Source organism: Nanorana parkeri, unplaced genomic scaffold, assembly GCF_000935625.1.
Source record: "Nanorana parkeri isolate BGI_ZX_2015 unplaced genomic scaffold, ASM93562v1 scaffold303, whole genome shotgun sequence".
In the NCBI taxonomy this organism is placed as follows: domain Eukaryota; kingdom Metazoa; phylum Chordata; class Amphibia; order Anura; family Dicroglossidae; genus Nanorana; species Nanorana parkeri.
In genome coordinates, this window is record NW_017306571.1 from 22,240 (window position 1) to 48,174 (window position 25,935).

The 25,935-nt window shown below is 40.7% G+C and overlaps 1 protein-coding gene across 1 annotated transcript in view; it reads right to left on the reverse strand.

Annotated features, from left to right (window-relative positions):
* ZBBX (zinc finger B-box domain containing) overlaps nt 1-25,935 on the reverse strand; it is a gene marked incomplete at its 3' end in the record, with an annotated part of 68,765 nt that overhangs the window by 17,995 nt on the left and 24,835 nt on the right. Inside the window, exons 7-11 of the mRNA XM_018557779.1 lie at nt 23,259-23,420; nt 21,491-21,662; nt 8,163-8,283; nt 3,302-3,399; nt 3,085-3,194 (exon numbers count right to left, since the gene is read on the reverse strand). Coding sequence (XP_018413281.1) covers nt 3,085-3,194; nt 3,302-3,399; nt 8,163-8,283; nt 21,491-21,662; nt 23,259-23,420 — 663 coding nt within the window. The remainder of the gene's footprint in view (nt 1-3,084; nt 3,195-3,301; nt 3,400-8,162; nt 8,284-21,490; nt 21,663-23,258; nt 23,421-25,935) is intronic.

Sequence of the window (25,935 nt, forward strand, 5' to 3'; positions counted from 1 at the left end):
ACATTTTTGGTATTTTTATCGTTTTAAACCCATACATAGGTTGACAGTGTATATAAATATAGACAAAAAGCTACACAATTTCATATCTTAATCAGTATGCATAGTAGAAAACAAAATATTGTGAAGCGTCAACACTGAATATAAAAAAATGTGAATTAATGACATGCATTTTAGCTTTCTTGCATGAAAAGATTGGGTGCCAATTTTAGCTGGATAAAATGACTTATTTTTCATAATTACTCATTATCCATGAAATGAAAAGTGTCCAGGAGAAAAACAGCTCATTTAAGATATGAACAAAAGCTAATATGATGTAACCGAGAGAAGGGGCACACAGAAGAAGGAAAAAATATTCCATTTTAAAACTAATAGTAACTGATCAAATGCAGCCTAGCAACCGCAGCAGTTTCCAGAAAGTACATTCAGGAATTATGCTTGCTCGGTCGTGCATTTATCCTCCTGGTCTCTGACCCATTTAAAGTTACATTTTACTCATGTAATACAAAGTGATCTGGGCACATTTTAACTAAATTAGCATGGAACCATAATAAATGTCACACATTTTAAGTAATGTTATCTTTGCTTTGGCTTCACATTAATGCATATTTCCGAAAAACCTTTAAACCACTGCACTATGTATAGGACTATACAACTTAATAATAAGTGGTGAATGAGTAGTTATACATAGCTGGTGGGTCTGCAGAGAATTCCTAAGCTGAAGGCTAACAGGTAAGGTTGTAATAAAAAAAAAAAAAAAAGAGGTATATCTTTAATTTCAAATCATGTTATTTTTACACAGAGCGAAATCATTGGCAATTATAGAGGGTTATTCACAAAGGAGCCGGAGGATTATGCCGAAGCATCGGCTAATCCTTGGCTCACTTCGGCCGCCGGAGCCCTTCGATTCAGCCGAACCAAAGGGCTGCTGTACAGGCTATTCACAAATGGCTTGTGCAGCAGCCAAAGACAGTCGAACGTCTCAGCCGAGCCAAACGCATATGCTTCAGCTTGGCTGACTTGAAGTCACAGCTGAAGCGGGGAGAACGGTCTGCCGTAGCAGACCGTTCTCCGCAAAATGTAAACTTATGGGCAGAGCCAGCCGTGCTCTGCCCAGTTGTTGTCATTCAGGTTATTTAAGGATACTGGGCTGTCATTGAATGACAACTGGGCGAAGCCAACCGTAACATCACGACTGGCTCCGCTAGAGATCCAGGCAGCACAGCAATGGAGGACAGGCAGATGCTCCACCATTTGTTACAATCAATGGTATATCTTTCAATCTGTGGTCCACCTTAGATATTTTAGGCATGACTCCCACCAGCTGGGAAGATTTAAAGCATCATGCGGGTGAAAGATATGAAAGTAAAGTAATATGAAAGCCCCTAATGTAATCATGTATACCCTCAAAAATACCGCAGTCTACTGCAATGTGCAAATATTGCTAAAGACACATTTCAATCAGCCACTGTTTGCTTTACAGAAATCAAAAGGGAGATTTCTGAGTATTGGGATCTCTGATTTGTACATGAAATACTAATTGTTTTAATGAGAAGTAAATAGACTTTCTATACACAATAAGGGATTCAATCTAAGGTCCCAAACACTGCTCACATTTTTAACTGACATCTGAAATTGATATTATAACTTTGTTTTCAACATGCAATGATTGATGAATACATAGTAAATGAACAAAGTAGATTACAGAAAATGAGAGCTAGGAAATCACTTTCACATTAACTAGATGCTAATTCTTTGACTGTGTCTGAAATTAATGTATAAATTAATCACCACATCAAACTATTGACAACATAAAGTTTTACATGTTTAAAAGGAAATTTACAAAAAAAACAATGTTTATTGCTAGTATGAAATAGTCTATACCAATTATAGAAGCTACATTAGACACACACACAAAATACAACACACACACCGGCACACATATACTGTGTATGTTTGCGTTTAAGTGTGTCTGCTTTCCAACTTTGTGTATTTACACATCTAAGTTATCTTAAAATCATAATTCAGCTCCCCTGTCTGTATGTCCACTTTTGTGCAGTTTGTATGTCTTGTGTTCATAATGACAGTTTTTCCGATTTCAATGACAGTATTTCCGGATAAAAGTGGGCTAATACATAACATGAGCAATGTCTTTTTCCAAACATGGTCTAGGTTTACGACTACGTAATGAACAAGAAATAATGAAAATGCTTCAATACACATCCAGGTACAATAAAGAGGTGTGTGTGGGCATTCTAGATAAATTGGATGTATTGGAACAGCCATTATGTAACCTAAACATGGGATTTATATTAGGTTGGACCTTACTTCGGCTTGAGGACCATTTTTGCTATCTAGTTGTCTAAGTATCTAGACATTTTTGCTATCTAGTTGTCTAAGACGCGCGCGAGCAGAAAAAAAATGCCGTCTGGCGACGGCAACCCGCGAATGCGACAGTGCCGTCCGTCCGTTTTTCTTCTACGGGCGGACGGCAACTGGTTAAAGTCAATTTTTTGTCCCTCCCCCCAATGTTAATGTCAGCACTTACCTTAAATGATGTCTCTTAATCCGATCTTCAGCTTCTTTCCTGTCCTTTTCAGCCTTCTCTCCAGCCTCTCCAATGATTATGTGAATTGTGCCAAGGCAAGGCTATTTTCACTGGTCAGTATGTTGAGGCTGCCATATCTCCTTCAATGCCCTTACTGGGGGCTGTAGTTCAGGCTCCCAATTAGCTATGGGACTCGGGTGTTGCTGAAACCTCTAACTCAGTGGTATTACTGTTTCTAAATATATTCCTCTATAGGTGCAGTAAATAATTGTAGCTGTATTATTGTTCTAGGACTGCAGTCAGAATGTAGAAGTGAATGTATGTATCCACATAGAAAAAAAAGGCAGCTGTGCCACCTGCAAGCACTGATATTGTCCATCTGTGTTTCATTCCATCAGGATTAAAGGTGAGGAAAGAAGTGATAACGTTTTTTTTTTCCTTTATAAATTGGTGCAATGGTCAAATAGTTTCTCAAAACAATGAAAGTAGCAATCTACTTCTGTCGCCCTTTAATCAAAGTTTAAATGGTCCCAATATACCTTATCCAGCTCTACAATCTTTAAAGCGGGTTCATGCATCACGTTGTTCCTGACATGTTCTTCTGCTCTGAACAAAGCCACGTAATGTTCATGAGCTTCCATTTCTTCAGCTTGAAAGAGTAACAACCAGTTAAGAATTAGTGCAAAGTCAATGGCATTAACGTTTCATTCAGTCGCTTAAGTGAAGTCAATAATGATGCAGCAGGGGCATACTAACCTGTCAAATCATTGCACACATCTAGTTCATTCTCAGATACAGGTGGCGAATATATCATTTTATCCATCTGTTTTCTTGGGAACCAATTAACTGGAGTTCTGGAAAAAAGACAAATATCTCAGTTGATGGAGAAAATAATGTGGTAATTTCCTAAATGTTCCCTCTAAGCTAAGTTCTCTGGGCATGAAGATTAAAACACCTTAAATCATAAATCCGTAAATTCCAGAGCAGTGCAATGAAAACCAGCAAAATTCATTTCTATAAAGGTTCTATAAGCATTTGAGTGCTTAGGATCACTAAGGCTTTTTGCCTTCATATTCAATAACAGCTGTATGGCCTAGACCAGCTCATTTTCAATATTACCTCCCCCAGAACTCAACTTAATATAGGTCAAATAATGCCAAAAAAAATCATACAAAACAAAAGATTTGTATTTAAAGAAAAACTCCAGGAAATATAAAAATGAATCCTTGCAGTGGGGCTACCCCCGTTCTAGAAGGGTTAACTGTTCTTTTGGTCTAGGGGCTGAAATAGAGAAAAAGAAAAATGCTATGGCACACAAATAGGAGCATTCCTTCCTGTGCTTCATGTGTCAGTCAGGATGATAGAATAGAGCTGGCAAGCACAACACAGCCTGACACTTGCACACAATCATTTAAAAGCAGACCAAACAGATTCAAAAATGATTCTAGGTTTAGATGAGCTAATTTGCATATCAGCAGCCTCTCCAGCTTCACAAACCCAAACAAGCCCTAACCCAAGTACAATTTATTCTTAAAGTATATGTAAAGCTTACACTTTATTTATTTTGGATGGAGTATGGAATGGTTAAACCCTGACAGGTTTCTTTTGCCATATGTGTCCCATTCAAGAAACTGCCATGTAGATACATCAGGTAGTGACAGGAAATCTCTCTGGTAAGGTAAATCCTGTTTTAAGCCTGTCACGCATGGATTGAATTTTGGATGATTCCTGCAGAATGAGCTGAAATTTGATTGGTGGGCAGCCTTATCTGCACCGTCCTTTTCAACAAACTTTGATCTGAAAATGAAAGGAGCTGGGCAGGCAATTCTCAGCCAAACCTCAGGCAATCGCATGCATTTACCGTTCAGGTACTTTGACAGCCACGGGTGCTTGCTGGCTGTGAAAATATGGTAAAACAGTGGGTAGCCCATATAGGCTGTTTAGCATGGATGGGGAAACCAAGTGATTTCTCTCACTCGCAGGGCTGAACAGAAGCAATTTTAATGTGCATAGCTAACTTTAGACCGGTGTTTTTTAACCTGTGTAACCTCAAGACCCACATTTATCCTTGGTCATTAAGTTGCGACCCAAGACGCACAGCACTGGAATGCACAGTATTGTGGTACCACACGTTACCGTGGGCGATCGAACTGTGGGCAGGAGGTGTGTTTGGGCCATTCAAATAAATCATTTTTTTTTCAAGATCCACCCAGTCTCCCTGCCTACGAGAACTGGAGTGGTTCCTCAGCCTGGGGTCCAGTGTGGGGTACTGTGCTGTGACGCGAGGGAGCTCCATCCATAAATGCATTGCTTGTACAGCTCCCTTGTGCACTGTAGAGGTGCTGAGAGCCAGAATGTGACATCACTCTGGTCCGGGCACCTCTACAGGGCACGTAAGGGAGCTGTAAGCAATGCACGTATGGATGGAGCTCCCTCGCGACCATACCCCCAGGCCACAGCACCTCAAGCTGACACTCGGCACCGAGTGACAACATTTTGAATGGCTGCTTGGTGCGAGAACTGACAGTGTTGTGCTAGGAGGAGGCTGAGGAGCTTCTAACCTAGCACAGTGGAAGGCACGCGGTGACCACACTGAATGTGGGGTTGTGACCCACTTTTTGGTCGCAACCCACAAGTTGAGAGCCACGGCTTTAGAACATTGTTGGAAAATTACAAGAGTTCTCCTGTAATCCTGTTCTGGTGACAGCTTAAAACTTTAGATTTTCCTTCAATTTCAGCCATATACTTTGCAAACCTGTTGCAGCTGGCTGACCGGAAATACAGATGGATGGGGGTCCCAAATATACTATAAACCTGTCACAGAGACCTTGCTTAGTCAGAAGTAGCCTGATTTGCATCTAACTGTGTTGCTAATTTGCTGATCAAGGGACATCCTGATTTGGCTCTGTTTGCCTGCAAGGTGACTCCGCTCCTGCATGTTGATTCTGCACCTTGCTGCCCGCCAGTTGCCAACCCAGTCCGTCTGACTCTGCTTCTGTCTTGCCATCTGGCCTGCTGCAGACAGTCTATTTCCGAAGGTACCCTGCCTCCAGCTACCTGCACCGTCCCTCCTGCACCAGCAGTCCTGCATCAGCTTCATGCACTTGAGCCTCTCTCAGTTCCTTGCATTCCCTGTACCACCTTCAGGGGAGCTCTGACAAAATCTGCAAGGGGCAGCCTCCCTCATTAGGGACAAGTCATAGGTCCGGCTGGTTACTGGATACAATAGCCGTCAGGGGGTATTCCTTCATCCAGGCTGTTTGTGGGGGAATTGAAGGATTTCTCTTGTTCAGCCCGCAGGCTGAATGAGAGGAATCTAAAAGTGTATGACTATCTTTAGAAATGCTAAAAAATACTTTGTAAACACATGCGTATAAGTTTATTTTCATAGCAGCTAATTTTTTACACAGATTGCGTACAGAAAATAAATCTGTCCCTAACTTGCATCATAAATGAAAGAAGAAGCATTTCTTAGCAACGGCAAACAAGACAGCTTTGATGAAGGTCCACAAGTGTGTGTGTGTGTGAGTGTCTGTGTGTCTGTGTGTGTCTGTGTGCTCTCCACAGCCAAAACCACACTCCATCTTTATATGTCCTGTGGTCATTAAGTGGTTAAGTCAATCCCAATATGTCTGTAATTTGAACTACACTAATAACCTAACATGTATGTTTCTGCCTATATGAGCAAATCCCTTTATCTCTCATCTTTGCATTACATACAGTATTGTTTGGAACCTGAATTTCATGCTTGGTGCTTAACTTATTATGTGCCTGGTTGGTTTTTACTATCAGTGTAATCCATATGTGAATATAAAAACAGGAGTTTGAGTGGGCATTGCGCCAGCGCAAGCACAAATCAAAACAAACAAGGCCAGTGTAAAAATAATAAGAATAGTGTATGCATCTGAGTTGAGTCAAGGATTTCCTGCAACATCTCTTTCATGATGTATTTTTCACAGTGCTGTCAAAATGATAACTTGTTGCTAGTTGTTATAATCAAACAGTTCTATTTAATGTACTAATAAAATGCAAGACCTTGTTCAGTCATGAAATAAAATGTGGTTCACAAAGAAAGAATTACCTTAGATCTATGCTATTATTTTCAAAAATAGAACTGTGTATAAAAGAGTGTGAAAACACTTGAACTGTTGCCAGCAGTATTAATTATAAAGTCATTAGTGCAAATGTAAAGCATTGGACCTCATTTATATAAGTACACTATATTGCCAAAAGTATTGGGAGACCCCTCGAAATCATTGGATTCAGGTGTTCCGTGAAATTTCCTTGCTACTAAACATTCCACGGTCAACTGTTAGTGGTATTATAACAAAGTGGAAGCAACACGAAACAACAGCAACTCAGCCATGAAGTGGTAGGCCATGTAAAATGACAGAACGGGGTCAGCACATGCTGAAGCGCACAATGCGCAGAAGTCGCCAACTGTCTGCAGAGTCAATAGCTACAGACCTCCAAACTTCATGTGGCCTTCAGATTGGCACAACAGTGCGTGGAGAGCTTCATGGAAGGGGTTTCCATGGCCGAGCAGCTGCATCCAAGCTTTATATCCCCAAGTGCAATGCAAATAGTCAGATGCAGTGGTGTAAAGCATGCCGCCACTGGACTCTAGAGAAGTGGAGACGTGTTCTCTGGAGTGACCAATCACGCTTCTCTGTCTGGCAATCCAATGGACGTGTCTGGGTTTGGCAGTTGCCAGGAGAACGGTACTTGCCTGACTGCATTGTGCCAAGTGTAAAGTTTGGTGTAGGGGGGACTTTGTTGTGGGGTTGTTTCTCAGGGGTTGGGCTTGGCCCCTTAGGTCCAGTGAAGGGAACTCTTAAGGCATCAGCATACCAAGACATTGTGGACAATTTCATGCTCCCAACTTTGTGGGAACAGTTTGGGGTTGGCCCCTTCCCATTCCAGCATGACTGCGCACCAGTGCACAAAGCAAGGTCCATTAAGACATGGATGAGTGAGTTTGGGGTGGAACTTAACCGGGCCTGCACAGAGTCCTGATTTTAACCCGACAGAACTTTGGGATTGGAGACTTGCAGAATTGGAGACTACGAGCCAGACCTTCTCGTCTAACATCAGTACCTGGCCTCACAAATGCACTTCTGGAAGAATGGTCAAACATTCCCATAAACACACTCCTAAACCTTGTGGACAGCCTTCCCAGAAGAGTTGAAGCTGTTATAGTGGCAAAGGGTGGGCCAACTAAATATTGAACCCTATGGACTAAGACTGGGATGTCATTAAAGTTCATGTGCGTGTAAAGGCAGTCAATCAACTCCAGTCATTGTTTGGATATCCTGACAACAAGCTTAGACCCCTTTCACATGTTCCAATCAGAAGGGGATCTAAGCACAGATCTCCTGCTGATCAATTTTTCACAAGCAGAGTCCAGCAGCATGGACAGTGGGAAAGGTAAATATTGCCTCGGTATGTGCTTGCTTGATATAGTTAATGTATGTGATAAAGTCATTATAAAGCATAGTAATCTGCACACCATTTAGGATTATTTTCAGCAAGTCAGCATTTATTATAAATCATTATACATAATTGTCATTCAGGTAGAAATTAGACAGCACTTTATATTTTATTGAACAGACCATACCTTCTGTGTTTTTTCAACATCAATGTCTCCATGTAACTTAAGCTGTTGTCTTTAAATTCAACTTGGAATGGATTTCCTAATACAGTCGGAACAGTCTGAACTGCTGAATTGTCAGAAGAATCTAGAGAACAAAATGAATCTTTGAAAACAGAACACTAATGACATTTCACATAAGCAAATGATTTCTAAAATAAAATCATGCAGTATTCTTTCTTAAAGTCAATTTCCAGTTTCAAGCACAGAAATGTATGTTTGCAGACAGGGGAGATTCTGGCCTACCGCCTTCCAGGTTGGCTATGTATCAATTAATTTTTCGAACTAAACTAATGGAACATTATCTTAACCCCTTCACTACTGGAGACGTACACTCTACGTCTCCATCGTGAAGTGCCCAAAAGACTGCTCACGTACACTGTATGTGAGAAGGCGTTCGGGACTCAGGAATGCCGGTAACCACTGAGAATCAGTATTGAGGCATCCATTAATGAAATAATTAGACTTTTGTAAAAGCTTAATTCTTTTAATAATTAAAGAATTAAGCTGTTACAAATTCCGGATCGCTATCAGTGATCCGGTATTTCACAGCTGAAATACCAGAACGGTGTGCACACCACTCTGCTTTTTCAGTTTTGACAGCTGTGTAGAGATCAGGGCTTCCCCATGTGTACAGGCTGTTTGTTATATTCTGCCAGGATCGGTTTATTAAGGTTATTATTGGCTGTTCCTAAGTTTGGAGCAGCCTACAAATAACCAGAAAGTTTAAAAAATAATACATTATCAAGCAGTCATAGTGACTGCTTGATATAATTGACACAAAAGTGTAAAAAAAAGTGTAAAAAGAAAAAATTACAACTGCAGATTTGATTTTTACCCTAAGGGGTTAATTTTTTTATTTAACCCCCTCATGACAGCATTGTTTAAAGTATAGCACTGGCCATAAGGGTGACAGTTAGTGACACTTAATGACAGTGATATCGTAGGCCACCTAGCCTAACCACTATTAGTTTAAAAAAAAATAAAAAAAATAAATGTCAGCTTTTAGTTTTAGGCTGAGAAGTACAGAAAAAATTTCTGAAATCTAGGGAAGTGCGGTGTTTCCAAATAAAGGACAAATAAATGAATTAATTTTAATGCATTTTTTGTAGCTGTGCTATTTTTCTAAAAAATAATAATAATCAAAACTAGGGAAAAATTATTTTATTTATGTTTTTTCCTCTTTTATTATATGTTATTCTTACTAAGTGAGGCGTTGGCCGCACATATGTGATATAAATATATAGCCCAATCTGTCCTCTTAAAAACAATATATAATATGTGTGGGTGCACACAGTATATTATTGCGGTGGAAGAATCACACAGCAAATATGTAAAAAGTGCGTCAGTCATTTACGAACAGAAACTGAAAAAAAAGCTGTTATGAAGGGGTTAAAGGAAACCTGTACAGTTACAGAAATATGGAGGCTACCATCATTGAGCTACTCCTGAAAATGTTACAGGGATATTGACAAAAGGGTCAAGAGATTGGAAAAGTCAGGAGAAGTGAACAATCAAGGACAACATAGCTGAACTGTTAAGTGAGCTGAATTGGAGAATTTTTCCAAATCAGCTATGTTGTCCTAGATTGTTCACTTCTCCTGCCTTCTTCAAACTCTTCACCCTTTTGTGAATAGCCCTGTTAGTTTGCGAAACGTCTTTGGATTTATAGGTGGATGAACCAACCCGGGAAAAACATGCAGATTTGAAAAGTCAGAGTATATTTAGAACTTCTGATCTGTATGCTTGTCCCAAGTCAGTGACTCATAAAGTACAGAAAGCACTGGATCAACATGATAGGCAGGAAACTAGTATGTTCAGGATTGGAAGTCAGCAAAGGCAAACTCCATGTGTGTTCAGTATAGGTTTCTTATTTGAAAAAAAATGTCAATAAAACTGTATGTACTGAAGTAAAATTTTAAATCTTCTTTCTATAAGCAGAAAAGAAAATTCAGAACATTGGAAGGAAGTTGTAGGCACGTTACTAGAGAAATGCAGGAGAAGCAGATTACCAGATGTTACAAATGTGAACCATGCTGCCAAAGACAAGAACAATGTACATGCACCATGAGTGAACCTTTGTGCCCTCAGGAGGTGTTTGCCATTATGTGCTAGTATGCAAAGCATTTTAGCATATTATGTCACACTTACCTTGCCCTTGCCTTACCTTACCCTCCAGCGCTGTGATGTCAGCAATAACCTCTGCCTCCAGCGCTTCCATCTTCTTCTGGTTTTGGTGTCTTCAGCCTCTTGATTGGCCAGGTTGGGATGATGTAACTCCCCATGCATGTGCAGAGTTACTTCATTCACCACAGAACTTTGCCAAGTTTGTGCATTGAGCTGTGCATGTCGGCTTGGTGCACACAAACTCTGACAGGTAGGGAGCAAGTATTTATGACAGAAGAGATATACAGAGTCTCTTCTGTCATAAAGACACTACCTGTCGGTGGTTTTTTTTCATTTTACTTCCACATTAGAGCTCCAGTCCATGCATTTTTTATGTTTTCTACAGAGCTAAGAAGGGCAACAACCTCGGTCTGGTTTTATTACTGTCTGTGACACTACTCTCTTGCTGTCCCAGTTACGGACTGCCACAGGCCCTGGAAATAACTGGGTTTCTTCCCAGTGGCACAACAACAAGAAAACCACTTTTTCAACAGACTGTAGAAGGATCAGAATTTATGTTGGGCTTTGACTGCTGTCTGCAGCTTGCAGTCCAGCTAACATATTCCCTCAGTTTCTTGTTATTGTCACCAGGAGAAAATGTGCAAGCAAATCTCTCCAATTGGGTCACAAACAATATGAACAAACCCTTTCCTATTCTTTTCAAAACCTTCACAAAAAAAATGTGGCTGGAGTTGGGTGTAAATCATAACATCACCACCAGGTCAACAGAAGGCTGCTCAATCTAATTGAAATATCTCATACACAGAAGAAAAAAAAGATGTGCACTAATCCAGTAAAATGTTTCACACAGTGTAGAGAAATCCCAGAAAAATAGGAAGTCAGTACATCTGATTATCTTAAAATACTATCTGCATAAGTGTTCATCCAGTAACAGTCCTGGCATATTCTGTATATCAGGGCTCAAAAGTGGAAATTTGGGTCTCCAAGTACCGGTCCGCGGGCCAACCGCGGCCCGCGAGCAGGTACTATGTGGCCCGCAGACAGCTGACATGTCAGGCACGCGATCACAGACCGCATACCTGACTTGCGGGAGAAGCTCCACGGTCTGCATCTGTTTCAGATGCAGACCGCAGAGCTGCACCTGTCAGCTCCGGCTTCCTTCGGCCGGAGCTCTGACAGTTCTGAGCTCCGGCCGAAAGCAGGGATGTGTTAGTGAGGTCTGCAGACCTCATTAATCACCCCTAGATAACCGGGGATCTATCCTCCTCAAGACTCCTCCCTGCAAAGCCTTGAACAGGTGTGAGGGCTCGCGGGGAGTATATTATTGTTTTGTGTGTGGGGGGTTAATAAGGGGAAGGGGGAGTGTTTTATTTTAATTATATTATATGTGTGATGTGTGGGGGAAAAACGCAACAATTCTATCAGCAAGCTGGATGGTTGGATGTAATACTGCACAACTAGCCAGCTACACAGTAACTGTATGGGCTGCCAGTCAATCTATTCATCCAATTGTGGATGTACAAGCCTATACAGCTTTTATCTTAGAATTTATTCATAGTCCTTTGCACTAACGCAATCTGACCAACCTTAGGACAAGCTGTTTGCAGAGCACTCCATCTGTCTAATTCAGGGGTGAGCAACTCCGGCGCTCCAGCTGTTGTGGAACTGCAAGTCCCATGAGGCATTCCAAACATGACAGTTACAGGCATGACTCCCAGAAGGAGAGGCATGTGGGTAGTTGGTATTTGTTTACTTAAACTCCTCAGAATTATATATTTCCTGAAAGCACATATCATGCTTGATCAGCTTCTTCCAAGCTTCTCTAGCCAGATAACGAAAGCTGAGAATCCGGAACTGATGCAGTCAGTACCACTCCCAGCTTCATTCAGCGGGGCGGAGATCAGCAAATGGACGTTCACTTGTCTGTCTCCCTGCTAACCGCGAACACACGCGATGCTGGTCCCAAGGTGAGGGGTGTTGGGTAGGGGGGTTCCGTTTAGCAGCCCCTGGAAGTAATCTGGCAGCTTTTCAGCTGGCAGAATCACTTACAGTGTAAAGCCGACATTGGGCTCTACACATTTAGAAAGACTACTGGTGGCTATATCCGGTGGGAGTCTGTTTACAGGTGCCCACAATCAGCGCCATAAGGCATATGGCGCTGGCAGTAAAAGGGTTAAGCCACAAGTGGAGGATCGAAGTTGCACACCCATTGTCTACTCTGTCTGATGGTTCATTTTCCTCAAGAGTGCATGACTAGCAGGGTTTGTGGCTGTCTAGCAAGGTTAATGGCTTACCAAAGGCATGAAATCATCACCTGATCCAGGCAGAAACAAATGGTCATCTCATATCTAACGTACCTAATTTTCCCTTGCAGTTTCTAATAATCTATGAATAACAGAATGGACAGGGAGAGTTGCATTTGCCTTTCCCCCCAGTACATATAGGGCTGCCCATTCCCCTCAGTATTTCTAGCAGCCATACAACTGGTTCTTTCTGGGGGAAAGCATAACACAGCATAGAAAAAGTCTTCAACAAAGCAGCTGCACAGGCAACACTGAAACACTGATCTGCCTCCCCATTGTTATATAATAAAGTGCCGCCTGAAACAAAACATTCACCCAGCATTTATGTTTGAAGGACAGATCATTTCTGAGTGTCTGCTATGCATGTTAAGCCATATAACAAATTGATTATTTCCTATATGCAGTTCCTAAAAAAGAGCATATAGGCATGGGCTGGCTGACCCATCAGAGCACCAGAGGATCCTCTAGTGCCTGGAGTATGTGGCCCCAAAACATGACATAACAAATACCTAGTAGAGGCTGTCATTTCTACCTGTCAATGTCATTCTCTTTGCTCACCTGCTTGTTTGAGTTGAGCCTCCCACCCCTGGGGCTCCCAGCCATGTTATTCCCATCAATGAGTACTGTGCGCAACAACTTCAGCAAGTGTTACATGATTGACAGCTGCCGCCTGGCTACCACTCACCTCCCGACTTCTGCTGGGCATGCGCCTGCATTGCTAGGCAGCAGCACACAAAAGGAGAAAGTCTGATATCGGACCACCTCAGCTCCTCCTCCTCCCATCAGCCCCCTCTCCACAACTGCATAGAAACCAGCATGTACAGGTGGGCTATGAGAAGTGGTAGATACTGCACTGCTGAGCTGTCTGGAGGAAAAGTAGAATTGTGGCATCCAGGAACAGACACATGTTACTGGAAGTGGCTATCTTCTTTAGGAAATTAAATTACTAAAGAATGAAATCTTATATAACTAATTTACTGACCCAAAATTAGCTTTCTATATCTGCTGAAACATATTCCACATGTTCAGATACGCGTGTGTCCAGACTAAGATGACAGTGTGTAGCTGGAACGCATGCCATCCTCTTGGTTTTCCACCAAATTAGCCATTTCCTGGCTCCTCCCCATAAATGATGCTTAGCCCCTAGCCCAGACACACACACGCGGCAACGGCATTCATACCGACATGATGGAAGATGAGAGGAGCATGCTCTTCCACATTGGGTAAGCAATTGGTCTGCGCTTCCCAGGGGTTAAGAGGCTATTTAGCCTAATTACATCTGTACCCTTATTGGTGTTACTTGGAGTGGATGATTGGTGCTGATTGGTAGGCTACCAATTGGGTGATTGCCACATGATCTCCATTAGCTGAGGTGTATGTTTATATTCCTATGCCTTTCTGTAATATACTAGCTCTGAGGAACGGGGAAGCTCCCCAGAAACGCATTAGCTCATTGGTTGTCTTTGGGATCTGTTTGCCAATTTGTTGCTCATCCTAATGTGAGTAGTTTTTATGGAAGATTTTTTATACTCTTTAAAATAAACATTTTTACACTTGGAGAAGGCGCTGTCAGTTTTTTGTTTTGCATGATATGTGTGGAGGCTTCCTGGTGGCCTTGAGGACGGCAGCCTTTTTCCTCTACGTTGATGTGGAAGAACTTCCCTTACTGAGCACTGTGGGGTACACTATCATGTACATCATACTCAGTGACACTTGTTTGACCAATTACTGTGTATGTAATTCTCCTGGCATCTGTTTTTTTGTTGTTATGTACATTTAGTATCTTGTTCACTGAGCACATCAACATAGAAATCAAAAGGATCATTAGTCTGAAAATATGTGCACAACGGTGTCATAGATACAATGCAAAATATAATTATTTCCTGTTAAGTTGCCGCATCAGAAATAAAAACAACATTGTTGGCTGAAGATTGTAGTTATCTTGTGTTGCAAAATTTGACAGGTTGGCCAGGTGTACCCCTGCGTCCCAATCTGCCACCTGCATATAGACAGTAATGTAATTCAAATGCTCAAACTGGGGCGGGGATCGTTATTGCCCCTTGATGGCCCACTCACATTATCTTTGTGCATTAATGACATGGCTCCATGTAATTAACACCTCCTGTGCGATTACAGTGCGGGAGGTGCATTGCGTGGCATTCATTTGAATGGCACCCCAAACGTACCTCCTGCCCATACTGTGATCGACTGTGCCGCAACGTGCAGTACCATAAATACCGTGCATTGCATTGCGATTGAAAAAATTGTGCACATACTATTTTTTCAATCGAAATGCACAGTATTTGCGGTACCACGCATTGCAGCACGGCCGTTTGCACTATGGGAAGGAGGTATGTTTAGGGTGCCATTCAAATGAATGGCACCCCAAATCGCAAAATCGGATTAGATCATTTGGTTTGTGCTCACTTACTGTATCTTAAAGCAATGTCAAATTTTAACATTGTGCTCCCCAGGTCATTTTACAGTACAACCACTTATAGCCATAGTTCTGGGTTCCTCAAAGAAGACAAACACATAAATACTTTACTTGTGCAAATATGATTATTTTTTAATATCCTCTCCCCAATGACTTAACAATGGACATGTGAAAAAAAAAACAACTATTGTACCACTAGACTCTGGACTATATTGTGTTTCAGCAAATCACGACCAACATGAGTTCAGTTGAGAAACACATGCTGTACACTCCCCATCACCACCTATAACTTGTGATTCTAGAAAGCCAATTGTGGACAGCAGAATGCACATTTATAGGTATACCAGATGTAATTATAGGGCTAACCATTTCTGAGAAAGATACCTATGTCCATTACATAACTGGGTAGATATTTGGATGTTTTGTTAAATTCCGTGTGCTGGCAAACTTTAGGATTTATGATTGGATTTTCCCTCACTGTGTGCCAGGATGACTGGCGCTGTATGCATTGTAGACAGAGTGATGTGTGGTCCACACCAATGGACCATTTAAGATTGATTTAGATTTTTTTTTTTAACAAACATTTTCAACCAACCAATAAACTAAAAATATCTGTTCTATTTGTATATTTGTTTTACTTTACTTACCAGTCTGCTTAGAAGATTGACTGTCTACTGATTGGCAGGTAGACATAGAGGAACATAGAGGACATAGAATAACCACTGAACCTTCACATTCTCAAATAATTTATCCCCACACAGCTACCTCCTCATGTATCATTTCCCCCTCCTCTTTCAGATTGTAAGCCCTCAGGGGCAGGGTCCTCCTTACCATCTTGTCTTGAATTGTAATGTCTTCCTTATATTGTACAGCGCTGCGCAGAATGTTGGCGCTATATAAATACCATGTAATAATAATAATAATAATAGCATGGGAGGCCATGCAAGGAAGCATGGGTCCACAAAACATGACCAGATACTAAAAATGTCATGATTTTGTGGATATCCACATTAAGAAAATAAGTGCTACCCAGATTTTTCAAAATGCTGTGCTCATCTCTAAAGATGACATTTAACTTTATTTTCTTTAAATACAACCCCTTTTCATTATACTTTGTTCTTGCTGCATGAACAAAAACGACTTGAATGTCCTTTTCTATTGTATGGCTTTTCAGTAAACATAAAAGATTAAATTATTTTGCGCACAATATTATAACCAGCTAGAATGGAAGTAATGATGGCCCCATTTGTAGTTTAGCAGCATCAGGAGTAAGAAGACTGCAATCTTGTATTGTAAAACAAAGTGTATGACAGATACTGCAAGTATCTTACACATGAGAACTCTCATTATTATTATTATTATTATACAGGATTTATATGGCGCCAACAGTTTGCACAGCGCTTTAAAATATAAGGAAGACATTACAATCACAATACAAATCAAGACAAGATGGTAAGGAGGGCCCTGCCCGTGAGGGCTTACACTCTAAAAGGGATGGGCAAGTGATACATGAGGAGGGAGCTGTGAGGGGATGAATTGTTTGAGAACGTGATCACTTTGGAGCTTTAACATTCCAATACAGTTAAAGCATAAAGCATCAACAGAGTTTGTTTGCTGGCAAGTGAGTGTTCAGATGCAAAATATGTGATTAGTGAGAAAATAAATGCAAAATGCTAATGTGGAAACCTTTGATGATGAAGAAGCATCTGAATTGCAAAGAAATGTTAGATGTTGCATGGTATATGGATTAAACAGAGTAAAGATGCGTTTGCATTTTCTCAGTGGGCTGAACGATAAGAAGTCATGTCTCTTGAGACTGATTTAAAGAAAGTGGCATGCATCTTTTAAATGGGTTTCGCACTACATAAGAATGAGGAACAAAAAAGGACCATCTGGAGGGGTTTTCACCAGGTAGTCTGAACTACGGTGACTATTAGCAAGTTAAGAAAGTATGACAATAGTTGTTAATAAATAATCTCTATATCTCACATAAACACATCTATAATATAACCAGTTGCCTGCCACCTTTTAAACGTGCCATAGAAAAGCAGCTAAGATGCATATTAGCAGCTTTCTAGGTCCTGGCACCCTTACAGCTATGTAAAAAAGATCATCCATTCCACTGGATCATGTTGACTGACAGTATAGTTCATGCAAGATAAGAGCGGGGAAAGGTGCATCATATCAGCTCAGCTTTTTATTTCTGTCTTGACACGCCAAGGAAGAAAAGTAGTGATAAAAAAGAACACTGTTTTCTTTTTCTGCATATGGCATAGTGAGGCATGAGAACACTATTCAAGGAAAATGTTTTCTGCAAGGGTTCTAGTTTTTTTTCACATTGTAATAGAAAATATGTAAGGTGGCTATTTTATATGAATATAGAGCTTACTGGCATTCTTAGATATAAAAAATATATACGTATAGGCTATCATGTTCTATTACATTTTCAAGTTACTTGTGATCATAATAGGCTAAATGTACCTAAAGCTAAAATACATTTTCTTATTCAGTGTATGAGTTGAATTATTCTGCTGTAATGCAGTTTCCTGGTTAGCTTCTCTATACCACTCCTTCACATTAATGCACCAGCATTATGCTTACTTGGTCCAATTTAAAGAGCAGGCACACTGTGCCCCTATTAGGGATAATGATGATTCACATTTTGATATAACAGTCACAGACAGCTTTTATATGTACAGAAGGTTCAGGAGAACAATATACTGAAAACCTTGTATGTTAGTAATAGTGAGGGAGAGATATGTTTCTGTCACACTCAGCATAGGCTACACAAGATATAAGAGATATTGAGATATCATAATGCTAATTAAAATGGCAAATTCAGTCCAATACTCAGTATGAGTTATCCAAGCTGGCGGAAATCATCTTTTATATTAGTTTTCCAGTTTCCACCAAAATCCCCTATTTCATCCCAAATTCCAATAGAACTATATTAATAGCATTACATAACCAGTCAGGCAAGACAACAAACCTGTAGTCCAACTGTGCTCTCGTGTTACTATAACTCTATGCTTATTTTAAGAGATTCTGATAGGTTTGCCAACATCTAAAGCAGCCTCAAGTCTAAAGGTGCCCATACACCTTACGATTATCGGACGAAACTTTCCGTCCGATGATCTAATCGTCGTATGATTTTCGTACGACGGCCCCATCCTGCCCCGATTATCGAAAGGTTCAATCAGCGGTAGTTAAAAAAAAACACCTGGACGACTTGCGGTAATTGAAAGCAATTATTTTAGTTTGCGGATGCACAGTGTTAATCGTACGACTTTTGACGGACGGAAACGCCACCAACCATGCGAACATCGTACGATCGACCAAAGTTTTCAAACATGCTTGACCGTCAAAAGTCATACGATTGTACAGTACTATCGGTCGGGCACTTTATTCCCATGTTACGTTTGTCGTAAGAAAAGTCGATCGCATACGATTATCGTACGATAATCGTAAGGTGTATGGGCACCTTAAAACAGGAGTGGTCAATCCTTTATGATGGTTCACAAGCTAGTTCTGGAGATGTAAAGCTGAGTGTGTTCACTTTCACAGCAAGTAGTGTGCCCATACTAGTACTAATTCATGGCCCAGGAGTCAGAGGTTTAAAGCTGTCTCAGCAATTTTTGACAGATTTCTTAAAAAATAAAAGCATTGAAGGATTGTAGGTAGAACTGGCAGACAATCTATTAACCCTTTTGAACCAGATTTGCAAAGCCAAAATCTGTTGTCCGCCTATTATCTGCAGATGCTTCCCAGAAGTTCAGCATAGTCAGAGAACATTATGGGGTTAATTTGCTAAAAGAGTAGAGCGTGTATACTAATCAATGTGAATGTTTATTGGCCTTAGTAATTAGGGTGAAGCTGTATTCACTGCAATCACCCAAACACATGTAACAGAAAAAAAAGGAAATGCTTTATTTCCCTTGCAAGTGACTGGGTATGCAGAGCAAAAATAGCTTAAACCTATTTCCTAAGCTCAGTGAATATATTATTCTTATTATTATTCAGGATTAATATAGCACCAAAAGTTTGCTCAGCACTTTACAATTTAAGGAATACATTACAATTACAGTACAATTCAAGACGGTAAGGAGGGCCATGCCCGTGAGGGCTTATAATCTAAAAGGGAGGGGTCAGTGATACATGAGGAGGTAGCCGTGTGGGGATGAATTGTTTGAGAATGTGATGGTTGAGTGGTTAGGTTGAGGTGGGATAGGCTTCCCTGAAGAGAGGAGTCTTAAGGGATCGCCTAAAGGCAGTCAGAGTGGGAGATAGTCGGACAGGTTGGGGTAAAGAGTTCCAGAGGATGGGAGAGACTCTAGAGAAGTCCTGGAGGCGAGCATGGGAGGAGTTGACAAGGGAGCTGGAAAGCAGGAGGTCTTGGGAGGAGCTGACGGGATGGTTAGGGTGATATTTTGAGACAAGGTTTGAGATATATCTGCGGGCAGAGTTGTGGATGGCTTTATAAGTGATTATTAATATTTTTAATTTGATCCTTTGGGCTATTGGAAGCCAGTGCAGGGATTGGCAGAGGGGGGTTGCAGACACTGAGTGGTTGGTTAGGTGAATGAGTCTAGCAGCAGCATTCATGATAGACTGAAGGGGGGATAGCCTGTGTAGTGTTAGGCCAATGAGAAGTTGCAATAGTCAAGATGAGAGATAACAAGGGAGTGGATGAGTAGTTTTGCGGTTTCATTGGTGAGGAAGGGGCATATTGTGGAGATGTTACGAAGGTGAAGGCGACATGATTTGGATAGCGATTGCATGTGGGGAAGAAAGGTGAGGTCCGAGTCAAGGATGACACCAAGCACCTTGTCATGAGGGGAGGGGGAGGAAATATCATGAGCTCAGTTTTTGAAAGATTGAGTTTTAAGAAGTGTTATTAACTTTACTAAGCAAACAGTCTCTACCCCTGTGTTTAGGCCTTACAACTACATAAGAAAATCTGCCTCCCAGTAAACTACAAAAAAAAACAAAAGCTCAGAGCATTTGACAGACAAGTGTCATACCACAAATCTTACACACTGAAAAGCATTGTGCATTTGAATACCCTTATCATTTTACATAGTAAAAGCAATATATTTAGATGCAGGTGGTGGTGCAGCCTCCAAATACGTTCTGTTGTGACCTAATACCCGGCCATTCTGACAGGCAAAGCTTCCAGACTTGCTCATGTGGAAGAGGTTAGCCTTCTCCTTTAAGCCTCCTTTCTTTTCCTATGGTGATGAGCCGATAGGGAATATATGGGGGGTAGGAGGTAGCGGCAAGCTTCAATATTATCTGCACGTGTTGGAGCTTTGCTTATTAGAATGGCCCAGAATTCAGCAGTAATGGCAGGGTATCAAAAGTTCACTTCTAGGTGCCTGTACCATATACATGCAGAAATCCATGTATCCCATCGCACTCCTGACGGTTTCATTGGTGAGGAAGGGGCATATTGTGGAGATGTTACGAAGGTGAAGGCGACATGATTTGGATAGCGATTGCATGTGGGGAAGAAAGGTGAGGTCCGAGTCAAGGATGACACCAAGCACCTTGTCATGAGGGGAGGGGGAGGAAATATCATGAGCTCAGTTTTTGAAAGATTGAGTTTTAAGAAGTGTTATTAACTTTACTAAGCAAACAGTCTCTACCCCTGTGTTTAGGCCTTACAACTACATAAGAAAATCTGCCTCCCAGTAAACTACAAAAAAAAACAAAAGCTCAGAGCATTTGACAGACAAGTGTCATACCACAAATCTTACACACTGAAAAGCATTGTGCATTTGAATACCCTTATCATTTTACATAGTAAAAGCAATATATTTAGATGCAGGTGGTGGTGCAGCCTCCAAATACGTTCTGTTGTGACCTAATACCCGGCCATTCTGACAGGCAAAGCTTCCAGACTTGCTCATGTGGAAGAGGTTAGCCTTCTCCTTTAAGCCTCCTTTCTTTTCCTATGGTGATGAGCCGATAGGGAATATATGGGGGGTAGGAGGTAGCGGCAAGCTTCAATATTATCTGCACGTGTTGGAGCTTTGCTTATTAGAATGGCCCAGAATTCAGCAGTAATGGCAGGGTATCAAAAGTTCACTTCTAGGTGCCTGTACCATATACATGCAGAAATCCATGTATCCCATCGCACTCCTGACCGGAGAATGCCCAATATAGCAGGGCGGGTGCAGCAGGGACAACAGATGCCTCCGTTAAAACGTACAAAAAATAAAATGAAATTAAATATAAAATGTATCATTTATTTTTAAACATTTGACAAAGTGGGCAAAGTGAAGATAAGAATATCCTTAATATATTTTTACCTCATCAACAGAAAAAAAATACTTTTTAACAAATTAAAACACAGAAATGGATGGAAAGCAGATTTTTATACCTACATGAATATACCACCAATATTCCTCTTTGTAAATGAGGCTTACCTGTGCCAGTTTCAGTGGTACTGAGAGGTTGTGGTTTGGATAGAGTTTGATTTCTCCATTCCAATAAAGCTTCATTAAAATATTTTGCAGATTCCTCTTCATTAAAGCTTCCATGCAGTAATGACCCAGAGTTGTCCGGAAAAGACACATTTCTCGCCTCTGAGCTAAAACCCTGGAGAAGTTTGAAACTGAGCTTGAGATTTTTTTTGTACACATTAGCACTACATTGTAAATATGTGTACACAATAAACAGAGATGGGGGAAACAGGAATCTTGTACTCAGTAGAATCCTTTTCTTGGCGTTAATCAATGGACACAGGATCAGTAGGAGTAGATTAGCATTGTTGTTCTGAACAACAGTGTTTAAGCCAGAGAGACACGAGACTCATTCTGGAAATTAGTTGAACCATGTCTAGCAAAGCTTCAACACAGTAGTGTAATGTAGTAGCCATAAACTGAAACAGGTCCATAGCTGAATGGTCAGTAAAGATGGTTTCAGGGTCTTTAAGTACCTTAGACCACACTACCAGGGTTTGGCAATGAATAATGAGACTCAACATCATCTGCAGCTGAATACAATTGCAGTATTATCAGAGATAGATCCCAGAGGAGAGAGTGTAGAAATCCACTCAGGGTCCCTGCATTCTAAGTCAGCATAGCTGTAGAAAACTCCAAAGAGTAATTGGATTGGAGGGGGCAATGATCCAAGTCCTCTGGGCGGAATGTTACAGACCACTCCTAAGCTGCTTGAGGACTGCGGTATCTGACATACTGTAGTATAATAAAGGGGGCAGCAGCAATGACAAATCGAGGCAAACATGTGACCCCTGCAGAGGATAGCGGTTGTGGAAACTACCTCACGCTGGAAAGGACGTAGTTAGTGGGGCAGCATGTAATTACCCAGCGCATTAACCCTTTTGGGGATAGCGGGAGTAACGTTCCCAACACATTGAGAGTTAAAACCACAAACTTACCAAGTCTGCAGCAAACAAGTATAATAACTAAGTACTGGAGAGTGCCATATGCAGAACCCAACGAGCATAAATGATATTGCTGGCATTATTTGCCTCTTATGTAGGCATACTTCCTAGAGCATCTTTAGGGATCAGGACTACACCTGCTGGTGTGTCATGGCCCTGAACTGTGAAGCATTTTATGGATGACACACAAGTACACAAGGTGTCTGGGAAGTGCCAAACAGAAACCATATACTAATGTCCTCCCGTGACCCAAAGCTCAGTATGTAGCGGGCTATTGCCCGTTATATACTGAGAACGCCGCAGCTGGGACGGATCCCGACAATACTGTCGAGTTCCACCCAGCTGGCTGATTGACAGTGGACTCTGTCATCTGTCATGTGAATGACAAGCTTCTGTGTTTTAAAGCTATAGGATGAGGTCTACGCTGTCTGTAGTATTACAGAAGGAACCCCAAATTGCCACTTTTCCTTTTCGGGGCTGTTAGTCACTAATGTAACATATGTAACAATAATCCAATATTTAAAGTTTAGTTATCCCTTACAATTTGTACAGTCATTGTCCTGTACAACACACCATGGAACTAATGTAGCAAATGTGAAAAGTGATGTCCAGCAGCAACCAATCAGATTCAGTGTTTCATCTTCCTTCTGCCCAGAATGAAAGCCAATATTTGACAGGTTTTAACCTTATATACACTTTCCCTTACTTGGAGTATTTACTCTTTCTACCGCCTGAACAATAAGTATAATTGGTTTGATTCCTCTTTACCAATTTAGAGAGACACTTACCTCTTCACCAACTTCTCCCTTCCACTCAAAGGAAGTAAATCCAGCTGAGATTGTCTGGCCAGTAATATGCTTGTCTTTTTCAAGTCTTCCTCTGGACTCATCAACATTCAGTTCTTTTCTGAAGGCATGCAAAGCATGTAATTTGCCATCTTGAGATTTCCCCTGCAATATAAAATATTAGAAGTAAACTGAATTACTAAACAATTTCACTGCTGACATAAATGCATGAAATTAGCAACCCACCGGCTCCCAGTATGTTGTGCAGATATTTCCAAAGGACATTTCACTTTTGCAGTACTTTCTGTACGCTTTAAATTTCTGGTCGGATTGTCTGTACTTAGTTCATTATTTAAAAAATATGCAAATTGGCACAGGAGAAGTGTACTTAAGGAAACTACTAAAGATGAACAGAATTGTTTCTTCAGTAATATTCTCTTCTACAGCTCGAAGTACATTTATCTTTTCAAACCGCAGAATAAAAAGCACTGTTAAGTCCAGGTTATGCCGAAATTGGAATGCAACGCAGAGCTATGTCGGATTTTTGACACATTTTATTTTTATGGCACTAAGCTTTGCATGTGTTGGCAGTTGTAGTTCAATAAATTAAAAAGTAAAGCCCTCGTTGCTTCATTTAAAATGCTCTTTTATATGGTCTGCAGGTGTATCTTAAGAGGCAGTTACTTATGTAAGACTGCACATTTAAGACGTTCATTTCCGTACTAAACAAGACACATCTCTGCTTAATATCAAACTAACCATAATGCAAGAGGAGAAGAAAAACAGTAAAAATGTTAGCTAGAATTTATTAAATTAAAAAACATTCACGGAAGTCATACGCAGGCAGTACAAAAGAGTTTAGAGGTTGTAGCGGCTTGAAAGTTTTCAAGAAAGAAATTACAGAAATATCATGGTGCCAGGGGGACTCAGATAGTATGGGGCAACAGAAAGTCACTCAGACGTTTTTCTGACCTTATAGCATAACAAATGCTAAAGGTGGAGTTTATAGGTAAACATTGCATGACTACATAGACAATTTTATTCTCATTCTGCAAAAATATTTAACTTCTTGCTGGTAATTTCCTCATCTGCAACACGGAATTCAGACAAGAGGTTAAAGATGACTGGAATTGTGGAAGCTGTGCTCAAAAAACAGTATAAGTTGCCTGCAACTGATTCTTTCCCCATTGCTGTCCTGCTATGCTGTGATTCACACGGTGTCTCTGTGTGGAGACGGCCATCTTTCTAGAGACAGGGCTTTGCTTTCTCTTGTCAGAGTTGCTCCCTAATGACTTGTAATCTGATGACTGGTGGAAGAGTATTCAAGCAGCAAGAAAAAGCACATATTTATAGAATGGATAAAGCAAAATCAGGGAGATCCTTGCACTGCGGATCCTCAGGAAAAGCTTTCTCTCCAGCAAGGAGAACAGCGAGTAGCACAGTAGTGACGTCACCAAATCTAACAGTCAAAGGTAGCAGAGGCTCAAGGTGCACAAAGTACACTGCTATTTTTTAGGAGAAATTTAAAGCAAACGTACAATTTTTCAGGGTAGTGCTAAGGCACAATTAACATTTCTAGAAGTTCCCTGTAACATGGTAAATCTGCACTTTTTGCATTCAGGTTCACTTGAAAGTTGACCTGAACGCTAGTTTCTCATGAAACTAGAAGTCAGAGATAGCAGAAACTCAAGGTGTACAAAGAATACTGCTATGAATTAGGAGGAATTCAAGACAATGAAACAATCTTTCAGGGTTCTGCTTAGGCACAACTAACATTTCTAGAAATTTCCTATAACTTAGTAAATGTGAACTTTTAGTGTTCAGATCCATTTTAAAAGTGCCAGTCCACCCAAGTATTTAAGTTTTAAGGTAAATAACTATGTTACCATGTTTTCTATCTATCTGGGACAGCGGTAAGATCTTTGCCATTACAAGGGGAACCTGCTCTTCCTGGTGATTGTTTTTCATTTATTTTATATTATTAAGAATTAACTGGAAGAAAGCACACAACCTGAGAGGGAATGCGACCATTCAGTAGGGGGTAGAAAGAGAGCCAGCTAGCATTGTGAAAAGATCTTGCCACTGGTGTCCTCCAGCTATATAAGCAGCCAAGATATTGTTCATTCTTCTAGGCTCCACCTATTACTGAAAAATCCCATTTGGGTGCACTATCATTTTAAATACTCAATGGGATAAGATTAAAATTGCATAGCATTAAAATTAAATTGTTCAAAATGTGTCATTATGTATCCCCAATACTTTTGGCACACACAGCAGGATAAGGAAAAAAGCACACAATCATGCAGTGCATGTATCCACTCAGTGACTCGTTATTTCCCAAAAGAAGGGATTGAGATGCAGTGAAGTTTGTTGACACCTTTGTTTTATACCAGATTTTCCCAATCCCACTTTCCCTACTGGCACCCAGGAGTGCAAGTCTTCCAGCTCTCTTTACAGTAGGAACTGATAAACCTCCCAACAGGAATTATAAATCAAGATGGTCTGTTTAGCGTAAATCATGGTGTCTCATGCAGCTAAAGCCAATCTTTCCAGTGTAACAAATAGGAAATCTAAGAATGTGGACGTATAATGTCGCCATGAAGTCCTGAAGTCCAATGGACAATTTGTGTGTGTGTGTGTATATATATATATATATATATATATAATATATCTCTCTCTC